We start from the raw sequence: 18,078 nt of genomic DNA, 5'->3' as shown, positions 1-18,078 counted from the left end.
TACCAAAACTAGAGTTCTTGTGTCCTGTATAATTATCAGATGCCCGAAGAACAAAAAAAGTTATGGACTAGAACATGAAATATTTTTATTAGTAATAAACGAATACTGTTACAAGAAGCAACTGAAAGTTTGTAACCAGCATTCCATTGAATTTATTCAAGGGACAAAGTACATAGGATTTGGAAGCTTAAAAGTTCGATTACCCACAAAATCTCCATGTAGATCACTCCATTGGTCGCCCACATTCCCCCATATCCTGTACCCTTCTTCCACTAGTTGCTTTCTTATATTAGACTTGTATGTCACTGCGCTTTGACCGTTGTATGCTCTGGTCCTGAGAGATTAAACAGTTAAGAAGAAAGACAAGTGATGGAGAATTATCACTCTGCGGAGTCAGGAATCAAGCTTAGGAGGGGGCAAAAAATTTTTTTCAAAAATTTAGAGGGGACAAATAAAAAAAAAAAACTTTTTCCAAGATAATTTTTTTTTAAAAAAAATTAGAGGTAAGAGGTAATGACTAGTGACCACATCCCCAGCTAGCCACTCTCTCCCTTCACCTATGGTTATGATCAAGATTTTCAAATTCTATTCGGTCATCTACCAATAAAAACAGAGCGTATAAAGGATCAACCAAAAGTTCGAATAGAGTCAAATCGATATTGTCATAATTGATACCGTTGAACTCGAGGTTAATACTATTGATTTATGCTGTATCTATATAATATATAAAGATAGAAGAGTCTACCGTAAATAATAATAGCCAAGTGTAAGTATCGTCAATGTAAAAAGAGTAATTATTTAGCATAATTGTAAAAAGATAAATTGTTGTATATTTTCAGATAATATAAAAAAAAAAAGAAAAAAAACTAAACTAATATTAATAAGTAAAAACTACTGTACTTGGAAATAAAAAAGAAAAATAAGGAAAAAGAATTTCGATAATTTTCTGTCCAAATTATAAGGAAAATAAAAAACTATAAAAATAAATTTGTAGACAAAAATTAATTCTAATTTTCTTTTATATCCAAAAAAAACAAGTGATATAGGTAGCACACACTGCAGTGAATAAGTATACTATATTAATATTTCAAATAAATAAACAATCATTTATAATATATCATAAACATAAAATAAAAGAAATACTTAATTTCTTATTTAATTCTCAAAATTATTATAACTATTGAACAATACATTAAGAGTGTGTGTGCATTTTTTCATGCAGGTCATACAAGGGGCGTTAAAATAGGTAATGACACGCGAACACGTTTTGCCTAACACACGAAATAAATGGATTAGGGTTGAGGTTAAACGGATTCGTGTCATAAACAAGTCACCTATTCATGACACGAATATAAACGTGTTGTGTCGCAGATTAGGCGAGTGATCCATTTATTTAAGAGTAAAAAGGTACTTTTTATGTTAGATATAAATACTCCAACTAAAATCTATTTAAATTTTATTGTTGTATTACTTTTTTAGTTTAGCTATGAATCTTGAAGAATTTATGCATTTTATGTATGAAATTTTATATTTAAATACTACTGGAGTTAAATAGGTTAAAATTTAAAAGTATTATAAGCATGTTAAGTGAGTTGTATACATGTTTATATGACTCACTTAACCTGTTTATGATATTAAACGCATTAAACATGTCGTGTTCATATCACCTGTTTAATTTTTGTGTCGTGTTCGTGTCCATAAATTTAACACAATTATTAAATTGGTGGTGTTTGTGTTGACTCTAATCGTGTCGCGTATTAGGATAATTTATATCGAATCTGATATGCCAACATATTTTGACACTCCTAAGTTATATCATGCACGTCTTTTGATATTACAACTTTTTTTAACATACATCGATGAGATACAATTTTATAATGTTCACAATTATATTATTACACAATTTTATTATTTGTAAATGATATTATAAAAAATTATTCCAAGCGAGTTATAACACTGAGTCAATACTAGAAAATTAAAGCAGATATTAGAATTCAAAATACATGGGCCTTATAATACAGAAAAAGTTCAAAATGCTTAAATATTAAAAGCCAAGATGGCATGGTTGACGTCAATGATAGTCTATTTTTCCTCTTAAAACAATTATATTTAAAGGATAGAATTTGTTTCTGCCTCAAGAAAATTAGTTAGTGGGTATAATACATATATATTTTATTAGGGACTAATCTGTAATTTATATATAAAAATCTCATAATTACATGAACTAAATGGATATTTGACATAGAATCATAAACATGAAAGAATATTTTTATATTTAGTCGTTAACAAGTCTGTCAGCAAAATTTACTATTTTAGTAAATTTTAGTTTAATTATTAGCTGATTTGAGTAGTTTTTCCTAAATACATATTACCAAACAAAGCTGTTGTCAAATGCAAAAATCTAAAAGAGACAGTTATCTATACAGTTAAGGAATAAACATCAAAACGCAATCAATTAACCTTTTACTTGAAAAGTAGTCTATGATATCTTAGAGTCTGTCAATTAGCATCCATCGTTAATAAATTAAAAGTGAAATATATTAAAGAAAAGAAAAGGATTACTGACCTCAAAATTAATCGTTCATAGCCAATAAATTCTTGATTATGCAAATTATCAATAGTAACTTGGCCAAGATTTTCTTGGTCTCTGCCAGTAACTAGAAAAACCTTAAACCCAATGGGCACCAGCTCCTTAAACAACCTAAGCACAGCAGGAATGGCTGGACACCCTCCCTTCGATGCCCATGCCACGAAACCAGCTGGATCATATGGCTCACACCTATCCACACCAAAATTATAAATTAGCTAATTAATTTGTCTTAGTAAATAAAAACTTCTGATCAGAAAAACATACCCAAATCTCTTTCCTTTATAGTAAATGACGTTGGAGATGCAAGTATCATCAACATCAAGAATCCAAGCATCCAACCCATCTCCAGAAAGAACAATTCCTCTCACATAATTCAAGATTTGGTCAACAATGAACTCAAGGTCACGATCATATTGCCCAGCTGTCATGTAAGTTTCAATATGGTGCAAGCATTGAGCAGGCACTGTCCGCCACCCACCCACATTGTTGGCCTCCACTGCCAACCGCCAACTCAGGCAGTAACTATGAGCTACTGCTTCTAGTGGAAGGGTAGCCCTAGAATGAGGCTTGTTAAGACTAGTTGCTCTGGAAAATATTGCTAAAAAGAAGAATATGAATAGTTCTTGCAAGCGTTGAGCCATTGCCTTGAACATGGTAACAAGAAAAGAAAATACAGGATGCGTTAATTAACTTGTTTCTCCTATATAAACAGAAGTACTGCAGTTATAAGCATAAGAGATGATAAATTAAGTTATAAAGAGCATTAGGTCTTGAGTCTACTTGTCTCTCTTGTGGAATTTTTAGCACTAAAGCCATTACGGCTTACATTATTACAATCATGAGTTGGAATGTCCAAAACACACGCAACCAAAGAAAGTATATCGTTACGTGTTTGGAATCCAAGAAATAATAATATTTTGAAGACACTGAATGTATTTGAAAGAGTTTGTCATTGAAATTATTTGGAAAAGCTAATCAGGTGATTATTTGTTTAGTCTTCTCACTTACGTGAAGATCTAGAGATTTCAAATTTGGATCCTCTCTATCACAATAGTTTTCATTAATTTGATGAGTAAGAGGAATGCTACCCACCGTGTAACTTCAATTTTATTTTGGTCTATTGGGCCTAAAAAAAAATTATATATTGAAAGCAATTGATATTATTATTATTATTATTATAGAATGAAAGGAAGTTGCCTCATTTTGAAGTTTTCTTATGCATGCATGTTAATATAAAAACATATATAAGGGATATTTTTTTTCCCAAAATAAATTAATTTTAATTAGTGCAAAAGTAATAGAAGAAAAGAAAGGTTATAATGAACAAATTTACAGATACACTTTCTTTCTTCTTTTTTTTTTTTTTTTTTTTTTTTTTTTTTTTTTTGCATACTTTGAAATTTTAAAATTTTCAAAATAGAAATTATAAGAGGACTATTATTCATATGACTACTTGTATGATTCACGTGTTTATGACTGGTTCAATGCCGTGGCACGTCGGTTGACAAATTGTTGACTGGTTCAAAATATATAAATAAATGAAACAATAGTAATTTTAAATCTAATATGCTAAGCTCATTTTTGTATAAAAATGACATTATAACAGAGAAAATGTTTAAAATATTTTCAAACACCATAGTAGGTAATTAAGAGATAATAAGATACCTTTAAAATTTAATAAGAGCGCTTTATTTCTTTCGTTCGCTTACACAATGCAAATCCAGATCAGTCGAGCTCAATTGAATTTTAAAGAAGATTGATCAACGATTAAAGAAGATTCAGTTGGCAAAGGTTTTTATAGGGAGACGATGCGTGACCTTAAAATTGGAAGCCCACTAATGGTGTTTCAGTAACAACCAGCATGGTGCGGGTAGAGTCAGAGGGCAGAAACAAAGAGCAACCAAATTAAACTAGCCCTAGCCTACCTATGGAGTTCTGGTTAGCTCCAGCTTTTAAATATATAGTTTATAAACATTTATGCTTATGAAATTTTCTTAATAAATTTAAATTATAAATAAAATAATGTATGCCTTAGGTTTATCAACAAAAAAAAATTAAGTCTGAAAATTTTTAACAATATTAGAAAATTTTAATAACTATCATATTATAAATATACACAGTGAAATTCAAATTATTATTATCTCGAACTGTCAATACTTTTGAAATGAGTGATATGAATACATATTTCACAAAATATTAATAAATAATAACATATTAATTCTTTAGGAGAGTTTTACTTATATCATATTTAACTTATCTATTAAATGAATTAAAAAATAAATAAATTTCATCTTCCTAAAATTAAAAAAAAAAATTAGGTTTTGTAGTTTTAAATTATACTTTCTACCTCCACTGTGGACAGCGAGAGGAATCAATCACGTGCCAAAGGTTTTATGGGATGAAAAATGGAGAAGTTGGGTGAGAGGCTAAATCGAAAAGTGGGAAAGGAGTCAGAGCCCATCAACCATCCAAAGTGGAGGCACAGCCGTCAGCGTATCATACCATAACATTTCTATTTTTATTTCATGCTTTCTCCCAATTGGTCATGTCGTCTCCTCTCTACCATGAACCGACTTCTCCACTTACACCAAATCTCTCACCAAGAGTCCAACATTTATGTCGCCGTATAAAAATTTTATTTTTATTTCCTAAAATTAATTTATGTAAAAACCATCAAAACATACAATGTCCTCATCGAAGATGTAAAAGGAGCTTACGAGCTTGTCCGAAATATGATTCATTGCTTGTCTATAGAGATAACTCATAAACTAAATCAAAATGAAACAAGTTTTTATCGAAACAATGATATTTTTCGCTATTCATCGAGGAAAGAAGAAGATAACGTGAAAATAAAATTTTAAAAGTTTCTATATTCATTAATAGGGTTTATAGATTAATCCATATATTGAGTTCAGACAAGTCTAATCTAATTAGGGGCGGCCACGGTTCTAGTTCCAAAAAATTTAGAATCAGAACCGAACCGAAAATTAACAGTTTCGATTATGGTTTAGAATTGAACAGTTCTGGTTCCGGTTTCGGTTCCTCAATGATTCCAAAATCGATGATTCCGGACGGTTCAGGCCAGTTTCAGACCGCTTCCGGCCGGTTTCAGATGGAACTAGAACCTTCGGTTCTGACTAGAGCTGGAACCGCCAATTCACGGTTCCAAAACTGGTGGAACTGAAATACAACCGGTTTGGACGGGTTTTGGTTCCGATTCGGACCGATTATGGTTCCCACCGGCTCCGGTTTCGGTTCCCATCGATTCGGAACCGATGGTTCTGATTCCGAAAACTTGATTTTGGCCACCCCTAAATCTAACTAAAACTAAAACTATATTTGTAGACGTACTCTTAGAGAAGGAAATTCTTGCAGGAGCACTAGAGACCAAATAAAAACCACTGGTGGGTGCGGTCGCAAGAAGGAAAAAAAAACTGTTAATGCTTGATTATGGATTTACTTCTTGTAGAACAAAATGCAAGCCACAAAGGAAATGTTATTATGTCATGTAGTGGAAATTTTTATGTTTCCATTGGTCATAAATGGGCACAATCACAATGGCTCATTTGTTATATATGTAGGAAATAAACATAAAACATCTGTCGTAAAATCTTCAATTTCCAGGTGCCGTCAACTCCCCCACCAATGCCTATTCTATTTATTGCTTTTGCCTACCCACACCACAAAGGCCTCTCCATTTCTCCATTGCACGCATTTCTAATTTCAATAATGGAAACTACTGCTAATTATTATATTAATATAATAATATTATGTATGTAAAGGTCAAAAGTCAAGCATTTTATTTAATAATTTAAATATTATGTATAGTGGATAATGCACTAGTATTTATCGTTTTTTCCAATAATAGCTCTACATAATGAATTGCTTACACATGTTATTTAATTAATGTGCAATTTAGTCATCCAAATGGTAAGTCGCCCCTTATTTAATTAATAATATATGCTATAAAATATATTTTATGTGAAAAATATTATTTTAATTAATTAATTTTGTACCATATGCTACCAATCAAGAATGGATAACTACTAAAAATGAAAGGAGATCGAACCGGTACTAGGGCATTAATTTTGCTGTTAAGATAAAGCATCATTTGAGGGATTAAATTATTTTTGATAAATTATATTTATATTATTTAAAATTGTAATAATGTGTTATTTAAGAAATAATATATTTTTTATTTTTTAGATTTTTGAAAAAAGTTCAATTTCAAAAAAAATAAAAAGATAATTCTAAATTCAACCCAATGTAGGAGGGATCTTGCCCAATTCGAATTTCAAAGCTCAAAGTTCAATTTTCAAGAGGAGGAGGGGGAGGAGAAGAAGCTGATGGATAGGCGTTGGGCCAAGAACCAAAATGTCGCAATACTGTCAAAAAGGTGAAATGGTTAGATTGGCCCAATTGCATGTCATGCTCAAATCAATAGCCCAAGCTCAACATTGGGTCATACTGAAAAATATCCATAAAGACAAATGGTTTATTTGATTTCTTTCTTTATTTTATATTTTATGAGTATATTAATTTTGCAATTTTAAATAATAATTTAACAGTATTATAATTTCTTTAAAAGAATATAATTTTGGATCTTATAGTCTTATAAAATAATAATCATAATGTTACTGTTAATTATCCAATAATACTTAAAATTACAAAAGTGAAAGTTGAAGGAAAAAACTCACAGCCGACTGCTCCTACGTAGCAGTCAGAGAAGGCAGGTGATGGCAGAAAGTCAGAAACATAGTGAGTATGGATGCGATGGAGATGAACGTTCGTATTTTAACGGCTTGTTCTTTGTTTTCTCGTGAGACACGGTCACAGTATATTTAGTACCGCAAAGAAAGGGTAAAAAACCTCTCCATCGGAGAGTGAAATAGAACATGAAACTGCAAATTCTCAAGCGATGGAAAGAGTCAGGGGCATTGACCGCGTGCCTGTTGAAGAATGAGCCGGCGGAGTTTCCGCTATGTTTTGAAGGCTTTTACTCATTACTATTAAATAGGAATGTATTTTCCTTGTTTGTTCCTAGTGATAATTAAATTGATAATATTAAAATTGAATGGAGACAATAAATAATTGGTTGGTAGGGGAAAACAAAACCAATAATTGTAACCACTTGTGAGGCCATAGAGATTGTTAACGTGAAATGGAGTTTTCTTCTTTAGTCATCCTTTTCGTGTCTATACGTCTCTTTAGCATGTGATCTTCCATAATCAACGCTATTGTCCCTATCGCTGCTGTCCAATCTCAATATTTTCTCTAGTATTTTCCCTACTTCTACAATTCCTTAATCAAAACGTAATTAGATCACATGTCATCTGTCCGTGAGAAGAAGCGTTTCCGTAACTGAAAGCGTTTATAGTCAAAATTTTCTTCATTTATAAGAATCGAATGCTCGAAATTTTACTTAAAAAAAACTTAAAGTTGGTAGAATTTCTTTTTCAGTAACAGAGTTCATTCTTTTTTAACTTTTTTTTGCATACTTTTTTAAAAAAACCAAAGTTAATTTTTTATTTCTTTTTTAAAGAAAAAAATGCCACAAAATAAGAATTGGAAGTTTCAAGTCAAGAATATCTGCCTGCAAACAGTGTCTTTCTATTGGTTACCATAAAAATGAATTGATATGACTTATGACATGTCAGTTGATTCTGGACGATCTTTATAGCTGGTGTTGTCGGAATTTTTGGTTGTTCCAGGAACGTTTATCTTTTTCCCCCTGAACAACAACGAAGAACCAACAATCACGTGGACATCCTATTGGGCTTAGCATGTTGGCCCATACATCCATCACACTTCCTTTTCTCAAATGGTCCAAGCATTGTAGATGAAGGAGGGCTTCGAATTAAGACCCAGAGCGTCAACTTTAGCATTCAGACCAGACATAATTAATTATAATTGAAATATTTAAAATTAATATTTATGATAGACAGTATACATACCCTTGTAGAATCTAGGTTGAGTTGCAAATTTAATAGTGGGATTTTAGGTCCCAATTCATTGTCAATGTAGATATTCTAAAGAGGAGAGGATGGGTGTCTGTAGGGTAATAGATGGCCTAAAACTGGAGTCTTGTCTTACCAAGTAATCTCATTCCCCAAGTTTTAAGTGTTTAGGCAATCTTTACCTTTCAGGTATTTAAATTACATGACCAAAAAGCTTAGATACTTAGTATATCATTAGAGGAAAAGTCAATTTTTAGAGTGGTACTTAATCAAAATCATAAGGCACGGTTTCCACTATCTTATCAATTTCAGTAAGCACAACAGAAATTGGTATTCATTCATGACTTTGGTCCCTCCTTAGCAGGAAGCTGATGTGGCAAACCCAAATACAAATCAAATTTTTGCAGGTTTTTTTTTGGCTTATCTTTCCTTATCTTACGAGGAGATATCTACGTCTATTTTGTACTATTGTATAGAGTTTTTAGTAATTATATTTTTTTTCATTTATCAAACTGAAGTGTAATTTTGGGTGTATAGGGGAAGTCTGTTGGCTCGGGTTTAGTTTCTTAAATTTAATAAGTTTTTCCTGATTTTATAATTTAATAAAATAAAATATGAATTGCTGATAAAAAAAATTGACATTACTATCATAGTCTAATTGATTTGTTTGTTTGATGGAAATTTGATATACATGGATGATTTTTCTTTTTTCTTTTTTTTTTTTTTTTTTTGTAAAATTCAGACTGAATTGATTAAATAACATAATACAACTAATAAAAAATGAGGACAGACTAATAAATAGTGGTATTGTAGTAATAATTCTTTTCAAATGAATTTAATATAATATATAAAATTAGAACATGTGACCAACTTCATGTGACAAATGATTAAAAAAGAAAATGATATATCCTTGTTAAAGGGGAAAAGAAAGAAAAGGTTTTTCAGCTATGGCTTTTTCCTTACTCTTATTACCTGCTACCGTTTAAGTGCCAACGTTACCATAAATGTGCAATTAATTCATAAATTGTGAAGCTCATATAAATAACCATTTTCCTGAGGTAGTTGGCAGGAAATTAAGCCCATCATTTTTTCTTGATGAACTCACTTATTATTTCCCATTATATATATACAGAAAGTCATTTAGGTGGGACCAGATCAGTTACATGCATTGGAAGTAATTGCTAATCATCATATGCATCATCCCAGAAGCTAATGACCAGTTACAAACAGTACTTTTACAAAATACTTTATTTCACTAAATTATTACTTTATTTCATTTTATTACTCCAATCTCTATTGATCAAAATTGATTTTAGAAAATAATATAAATAATTACTTGTGTTTATTGAAGATGAGAGTAATTTTTTAGAAATAATTAATCATTCTCAATATTTTTGAAATAACTAATAATTTTGATATTTATATAAAAAAATCATGGATAAAAGCAAAGAAAATGAGTATGATATGTAGATTTCTATCATGATAATAGATAACTACATACGACTATTACTTAATTGCTTGTTGATTACAATTTGATTGCACTAAATAATATCTTGAGAATATTAAAATAATACTAGTACTACATAAATTAAGTTTGTATAAAATATGTTTTAAAATTATTTAATTGGGAAATTTAATATTAAAAATATTTATATCATGTAAAATATTATTCGTTTTATTATTTATGACTATAATTTTCTTATCTATGTATATATATATCTATCTATATCTATATTATATAACAATGTAAAAATGAGGGAAAATAATGAGATTTTCGATATCGCCCTAAATGAAATTTAGAATATTCTAAAAAGTAGTTTTAATCGTAGCCAATTTGAAAATTACATTTTATACCAAAGAGTGTTTGGATAAGTGGTTCAACATTCTTCTCTCTTAGGTGAGGTTGAGAGTTCAACCTCCATGGATGGAGCAAATACTTACTGGAAGCACTTTATCCCTTCTTAGACCGATCTGGTACGAGCAGAATTTAGGTTTAGCCCAGTGGGCTCAAGATACTCGTGGTTAAGACAAAAAAAAGAAAAGTTATATTTTGTTATTTAATTGGATATAATTTCTAAAGATTTTTTTAAATAAATAAATATATATAATAAAAAAGAAAAAAAATATACTTTTTTTTTGTTGCTTGTAGGAAAAATTGTAGATTTATTTGGAGAGGATATAACTTTTTTTTTATATATAATCTTTTTTATTACTTAATTAACTTATTTATTTATTTTAAATTTGCAACTTAGAACAATAGAGAAATAAAATACTTGAATAAACTCATTAACTGACCAATATTAGATTCTAGCATGATTTGCTTTGTAATTTTCATTTATTGACTTGATTTTTTTTTATCCATCAAAATTAAATTTAATTAAATTATAGCATTTTGAGGATTATTTTTAAAATTAAAATGGGTAATTTTTTAATATAATTTATTTCTTGTTATATGTTGAGTTCTTAAAAGACTTTTATTCTTAATAAAAATTTATTATTTATTATTTTCTTTTTCGTTAGTGAATTTATTTGAATCACTATCTATTTTTAAAGTATATTTATTTATTAAAATAAATTATAGTGAAAGTTATTAATAAAATATGTAAGTTAATTATAAAACGTAAAATAAAAGTTATATGATGATTTTTATAAATCAATTGGTAGTTAAATAAAAAAATAAAAGCAACTAGTGTATAATAAAAGCTCTATGAACCAATATGTCGAAGAGAATATAAATTATATATTTCTTATTTACATTGCTATTTTAAAGTGAAAACAAATATATCATTTTTTTTAATGAGATATTACAGATTAAGACATATAATTAAAAAAAAATACTATATATATATAAACCACTATATTTATTGTAATATGAATAAGAATTTATATTTTAATTATATAAATAAAAAAGCTAAACGAGTATAAAATATCAATATATAATTACGAGTATAGTTAACGTGTATCGCACGTCATAAAAAGAACTAGTAATATATAAAAGGAGAGTAGTTTGTTTTATATAGAAACCAAGTGAGTAGTATAATTTGCCACTATGCAGTATTTTAGATTATAAAATGACAAATGTTAGAAACATAAGCGGCAAATAAAAAAAATTTTCATGCAAGTGATATTTATTAACTGTGTATACCAACGTGTTTTTTCATTCCTCAAGATAGATATTAAAAAATACTCTTTCCGTTTCATTTTGTTTGCTTGTTATTCCTTTTCTGGATGCCCCAAAAAACGTTTGCAAGGTCTCTAAATTTGTATATGTAAATAATTATTTTTTCATTATAACATTTATGATTCTTCATTAAATGAGGAACTTTTATTAATATCTTAGTGAGTTAAAGTAAAAAAGGCAAAATAATTTTTATTGATTAAATTCTTAATATACGTGTTTTGTCAAACCATACAAACAAAATGAGAGAGAATATATATATATATATATATATATATATATATATATAATAGAGTAATTTGGCTTATATGAAATCAAGTATAAGTAACATAATTTGCTTAATTTATTAACATGTTATGGAACACAAAAAGTTTTAATATCGCAACTTTTCAGTATATCAAATAACATATGTAATGTATTTTACAATTATTTTATTATATAATTTTATTATTTTTAATCATGTTATAAAAAATTATTTTATTTTTAAAGTTCTAAAACTAGTATAATTTTTAATTAAAATGTGACATTCAAATGTTAGAATTTCTAGAATTTATGGTAGAAGGGGTATTATCTTTCTTTTTTTAAAAAAAAGAGAATATAGCATTTGAAGGTAAATTATTGGTTTTTTGGGTGTGTATAAATAAATAGTACTGCTATTATTTTTGGTTCTTAATACATATATAGACGAAAATGAAAACTAAAAACATGAAAGAGAAGGGGACACCGACTGTCAGATTTACAATTCCAATTTCCATAAACAAACTTACACCTAAGCACGGATCTTAAAGCTGACACTTAACTACACCACATCTCAGATCTAATGCTGACTCTCTCCCTCTCTCTCTCTCTCTCCCTCCCTCGCACTTTCTTCGATGACGTAAAACATAAAATAAGGCTCCGATGATGAGGTTGTTGCCTCTTTCTCCTTGCATCTACTGCACTCTTTCTCTCTGCAACAGATCTTATGACTTTCTCTCTCTCCGCCATTCTTTTTGACGTTTAGAGATGCTTTTGGCGGCGGAGGCGGCGGTTGCTCCTACTGAACTCTGCTACTCTACTTAATTCGGCAATGATGAGTGGTAGGAATAGTTTGAGAGAATCTCTGGTCGGAGGAAGGAAATTTCCGGCTGCATCGCTTTCGCAGCATCACCGCCGAGGTCAAAGTTTGAATGGTTTATCTAAAGATTCTGACGAGAACTTGGATCTTTTCTCCAAAAACCGCCGCAGTCTCTCAGTCGCCTCTTCTGATGAATCTTCCGATGGTACTGCAGCGCTCCGGTTAATCTATGTTTTAATAATGTTCCTTTTTTTTTTTTTCAGTGGAGCTCTTTGGATAAAGAGGAGGATAATTGGTCATTTAGTGGCGATATCCGAGATTTTAGTGTATCTGTCTTTGTTTTCAGTTCATTTATGTTTGATTTGTCGGCTTTCACTGGACAGTTTTCTCTAATCAATCCAAAGGAGGGAGATTGGAAGCTGAAAACGATGTTCATTGAGCAATGTTTAATAAACAAAACCTCCTTGGTCAATAGGAAAACGATGCCGTTTGATGAGCAAGTTGACGGTGTCGTTTTACCATGAGGAAGCCAGCACCATGGCCTTCTTTTCTTGCTTTCAGTATTGTAGACTTGTCATATGGAATTTAGATGGTGATATTCGTGATTTTGAGCGTACAGTGATATTCTGCGTTGGGGAAAGTTGGTTTCTGATTACAATTCAGCTTTTCATTTTCAGTTAAAATTTGTGTAGAATTTCTGAATCTAAATTTTTGCTTATGGAGTGTTTTTCTTTATTTCCTGTTCTCTCAGTTTTATTTTTATTTTAATATAAGTTCTGGTGTTATTTAAATGCTGGTTTACTGTTCATTGCAGTTTCAGTCAAACTTGGGAGACTTTCGGTTGGATCGGCCAAACTAGCAAAGAGCGGGATTGATGATCTATTGTCATCCACAGATGGTGGAAAACATGATTATGACTGGTAATCTCGGAAGCTCACCTCATTAATTACATATTTAATTTCGGATCCATGAGATACCATGGTTTTAGATGCATGTAAATTCTGAGCTTAATTGCACGGATTGAAATCCATTGCTGATCATGCCGCCTTGGCAGTTTAAATTCTTTTTATCTTTTTCTCCAATGCCCCTTTGCCACATATTCCTAGAATGCTCGTGATTTGGAGAATTACCCGTAAAACATGGAACGGGAAAAAGTCTTTTGGAGGGTGCCCACCGATCATTTCTAGTGTTTCACATTCCACGTTATCAGAAATTGAAATCTTTTAGTGCTGCATATGGAAGTAACATAGAATTTCTGATACAAATAATAGCACCTATTCATGATATGAAGGAAGAACCTTTTTCTGAATGAGAGATTTACATGTTTACCTGAATGTCTTCCGGATTAGATGAGTATATTATGTACTCATATCATATGGGACGCAATACCAAACTTGAGAATTGTCCCATAGTTTGCAGTGTTTCACTTCCTTGAGCAATCAGTTCCTGTTTAATAAATATTCTTGGCTTGAAGTTGTAGAAGGTAAAATATTCACTTCGGGAATATATACATTTCTAGACCCATTTTTTTACTGTTGCGTCAAAGCAGTTAAGGAAAATGTGAAATTAGCATGCATGTACTATTGCAAATACTAACTATGTATTCCTGTCATCACTAATGCAAATTTAGCATTCATAATCATCGTCCTTGCTTACCAGTTCTTCATGTCCTTAGGCTTCTTACTCCTCCTGGAACTCCTCTCTTTCCATCATCTGATGGCAGTGAGTCTCAACCAACTTCAGTCGCTCCGAGAAGTAGTTCCTTGGCTAGATCAGCTTCTAGTGCCAAAACTTCAAGGGTATGGCATTACTCTCTCTCTCTTTTTTGTCCAATAACTATTTTTATAATTCACTTGAGTTTACTACTCTAAATGGATAAGAAAGTTCTGCAGAAGTTTTTATTTGGAAAATTCTTGGCTTGACATGTATTACACTTTTGAAGTCTCTATTATGGATGATTAATTTCTGGATTTGTCTGTATTTCAGCTTGCTGTCTCACAGTCAGAGAGTCACCAATCCATGAGACCAACTAGAAGTAGTTCACTGACTCGCTCTTCTATATCATCTTCACAATATAGCACCTATTCATCAAATAGATCTTCTTCAATCTTAAATACAAGCTCAGCTTCAGTTTCATCTTACACTAGACCATCCTCTCCAATTACCCGCTCTTCCTCTGCAGCAAGACCTTCTACTCCATCTTCTGCAAGACCTTCCACTCCATCTTCAGCAAGGCCTTCCACGCCATCTTCCCGCCCATCAGCTTCACGTTCATCAACTCCATCTAGAGCTCGTCCAGCCCCCGCCAACAATTTAATTGACAAGACTCGACCAACCCAAAGTTCAAGACCTTCTACTCCAAGTTCTAGAGCACAAATTCCTGCAAGCTTAAATTCAACTGCTACTCGATCTAATTCTCGTCCATCTACTCCCACGCGTCGGAGTCTAGTATCTTCTGTGCCAGCCTCAAGTCCTTCAACTTCAGCTGGGCGTGTTCTTTCAAATGGGCGCGTTACTGCACCGTCATCCCGACCAAGTTCCCCAGGCCCTCGACTCCGATCTCCACAACAGCCAGTTGTTCCTCCTGATTTTCCCCTTGACACACCTCCAAACCTCAGAACAACTTTGCCAGACAGGCCACTTTCTGCTGGGAGGTCCCGGCCAGGTGCTGCCATTACTGCGAAGGGGAGCCCAGAAACTACAAGCCCAGCTAATGTAACAAGAAGACATTCATCCCCCATTGTCGTAAGGGGAAGACTCACAGATGTCCCTGGTAAGGGTCGTGCATCTTCCAATGGGCATGTTGCTGATTTATCCGACTCTCGAAAAGCCTCACATGTGTCAGATTTAGGAATGCGGAAACCTGTTAAATCATCTTCAACAGTCACAGATAGTACTGGGTTTGGGAGGACAATATCTAAGAAGTCTCTGGATATGGCTATCAGGCATATGGTATGCACACTCTCTTTCATGTATGATTCATTAACTTCATATTATGCCATATATATTTGGCTAGTTTCTAGTCTGAATGCAGATAATTAGATATGAGCATAATCATCCAAGTAGCTAGATTTCTCAGGTGCACAGCTGCCAAATTGTCACAATCATGCCTAAACAACAATAACAGAACTGGTCCCACATTGGCTGCTATTCATATTAGCAATTTGACTTTTACATTTGTTCTTGTACCATGGGTGTATTCTAATATTTTTGTTTGATAAGCTTTATTTTTTTTTTTTTCATAGGTAAATGCATCAAAACTGATCTTTCTTAATAAATGGAAGGAAAGCCCCTCCATTAGAATAGATGTACTGGGAAAACTTTTTAGGGTATGATTGTGTTTTCTCAGATCAGTACTTGAGTGAAGCTTAAACATTTGATGGGGGATTAATTTGATTAAATGTTCCTGAACTCATCACTAATTCACTATGTTTTATCATCATCCTTTAACTTTAATCTGTGATACAAAAATCATTAAACTGATATCGTTATTACGTAGTGGTTACTTCTACTATAATCTGGAACCCCATTACTGGATTGCTGATCTAGGTGCCATATAAGCATATTTTAATGAAAATTTCGATAAGTTTATCAAGGGAAAACTCTTTGTATTTTCTCTCTCATCACACTATATGCAAAGAAACAATGTGTGAGAGAGTATTTATTGTTGAATTAGACAATTGTTCATTAAAATTTGTTAACATGGCATCTATTCAAGCATTCCACAGTAGGTTTCTAAATTGTGGTGGAAATGACTTTTACTGCGTTGTTTTGATGTGCGAATTTAATGTTTCAAGATGATATGCGATGTCTATGGTATAAATAAGTAAAATAGCAAAAATAGAATATAAATTCTACCACATCACTTATTCTATTGGGTTTTACGAAGCCTGTTCATGCACAACATGTTAGACTGATCATAGAAAAGATTCTCTTCCTGGGAACCGGCCTATCCTCTATATGGGGATTATGCAGTGGTTGGAACAAAGACACATTTGGTTATTAATTCCAATACGGTGGATAAAGGCATATATCTACATGGCCAAACCGATAGTCCAAGTCACACACTTCCATAATCCACTTTTAGCTATGATTGCAAGGATTCCTGGTGCATTATGCATGAGATAGCTCATGTAGCAAAGAGATCTTGTATTGGTTTCTGTTATTGCTATGGCAGTGGAAGTGTATTTAGCATATTGTAATGGAGCATAATGCAATCATTTTTGCACTTTCTAAAGACAGGTTCCTGCTCGTAAGACACCCTAACTATATATCAACTCTGTGATGCAGGACATAAAAAATGGCACTGGAGGCACTCGGGTACTTTCAGGCACCACCCTTTTCCCTCAGAGCATTCGATCTTCTTCCAAAACACAATCTGTACGTTCTGTAAGTGCTCCAGAATCCATTAGCAATGGAGATATTTTGGAGAATGGAAACCATATTAGCAGAGCTGCAGAAATTGTAACTGAAGCAAATGATGGTCGATACACTGCAAAATTGAGTGAAGTTGACATCTACGAAAGCTCGCGTTATGATGCAATATTACTGAAAGAGGATTTGAAGAACACAAACTGGCTGCACAGTATTGATGATAAATCCGATCAAGGATCAATCTTTGATAATGGATTTGAGCCTCTGCCTGAACCATTTGGCCTATTATAACATCTGAAAATTGGGAGTTTATTTTTTGAAGATATTTAATTTTTTATAAAAATTTATTTCTTATTCTCGTTAATTATTTACTTGGAAAGAATGAAATGTGTCGACTTTTATCGCAAAGAACTTGTAAAGTGAAGAGGCATTCCTTGCATTCTGCAATGAGATTAATGGTTTCACTGTTGATCGTTTTATCTAATTTATAATGTATACAAAATATATGTTTTAAACGCGAAGGCTTTGAAGGTTGTGTGGCATGTTCTATATGATACATTGGCCGGTTCTACCGTCCTCAAGTCAAGTAGGAATCTAGGATGGCTCGACCTCTTGATTCATTCTGCTGTAAGGTCAGAGGATTCTAGTTGCAAGGTTCAAGGTGTGGGACTTTATTTTGTACATCACATTGGAACAATGAGATTCTGACTTGGGGTTTATAATGAATTTTGGTTCTCCAGCTTTAACAGTTAACTTTTAAGGTATAGTTCTTCCAAAGTCATTACACATATGAGGTACGGTTACAAAACAAATTATTTTATTTTCATTTTTAGATTTTTGGAGTATTTAAAATCGGATCTATTGTTTCATCATATGTGCAATTTTCTTTTTCCTAAAATTTTGGCTGGTTTTTGTTCAGTCA

At 31.9% G+C, this 18,078-nt stretch overlaps 2 protein-coding genes across 3 annotated transcripts; one reads left to right on the top strand and one right to left on the bottom strand.

Moving 5' to 3' along the window:
* Positions 1–60: 60 nt before the first annotated feature.
* LOC105649080 (HAD superfamily, subfamily IIIB acid phosphatase) lies at positions 61–4,406 on the bottom strand. 2 transcript variants are annotated; one of them, XM_020685256.3, is made up of 4 exons: positions 4,256–4,406; positions 2,855–3,234; positions 2,567–2,779; positions 61–334 (listed from the first exon to the last, which is right to left on the bottom strand). In XM_020685256.3, exons 2-4 carry the CDS (start codon positions 3,229–3,231, stop codon positions 157–159), a joined length of 768 nt encoding a protein of 255 aa, XP_020540915.1. In that variant the 5' UTR covers positions 3,232–3,234; positions 4,256–4,406; the 3' UTR covers positions 61–156. The 2 variants fall into 2 exon arrangements, with proteins under 2 accessions (XP_020540915.1, XP_012091016.1); XM_012235626.4 differs by lacking the exon at positions 4,256–4,406 and having other exon boundaries at positions 2,855–3,243.
* An 8,025-nt stretch (positions 4,407–12,431) lies between these two features.
* Positions 12,432–17,625, top strand: LOC105649081 (serine/arginine repetitive matrix-like protein). Its single transcript, XM_012235627.4, has 5 exons — positions 12,432–12,987; positions 13,597–13,702; positions 14,458–14,581; positions 14,769–15,734; positions 17,073–17,625. The coding sequence occupies exons 1-5, from the start codon at positions 12,795–12,797 to the stop codon at positions 17,445–17,447; spliced, it is 1,764 nt and encodes a 587-aa protein (XP_012091017.1). The 5' UTR covers positions 12,432–12,794; the 3' UTR covers positions 17,448–17,625.
* Positions 17,626–18,078: the final 453 nt, after the last annotated feature.

This window comes from Jatropha curcas, chromosome 2 (assembly GCF_041381405.1).
Source record: "Jatropha curcas cultivar XTBG-Jc1 chromosome 2, XTBG_Jcur_1.0, whole genome shotgun sequence".
Taxonomy (NCBI): domain Eukaryota; kingdom Viridiplantae; phylum Streptophyta; class Magnoliopsida; order Malpighiales; family Euphorbiaceae; genus Jatropha; species Jatropha curcas.
This window is presented reverse-complemented; position numbering and strand designations above follow the sequence as displayed.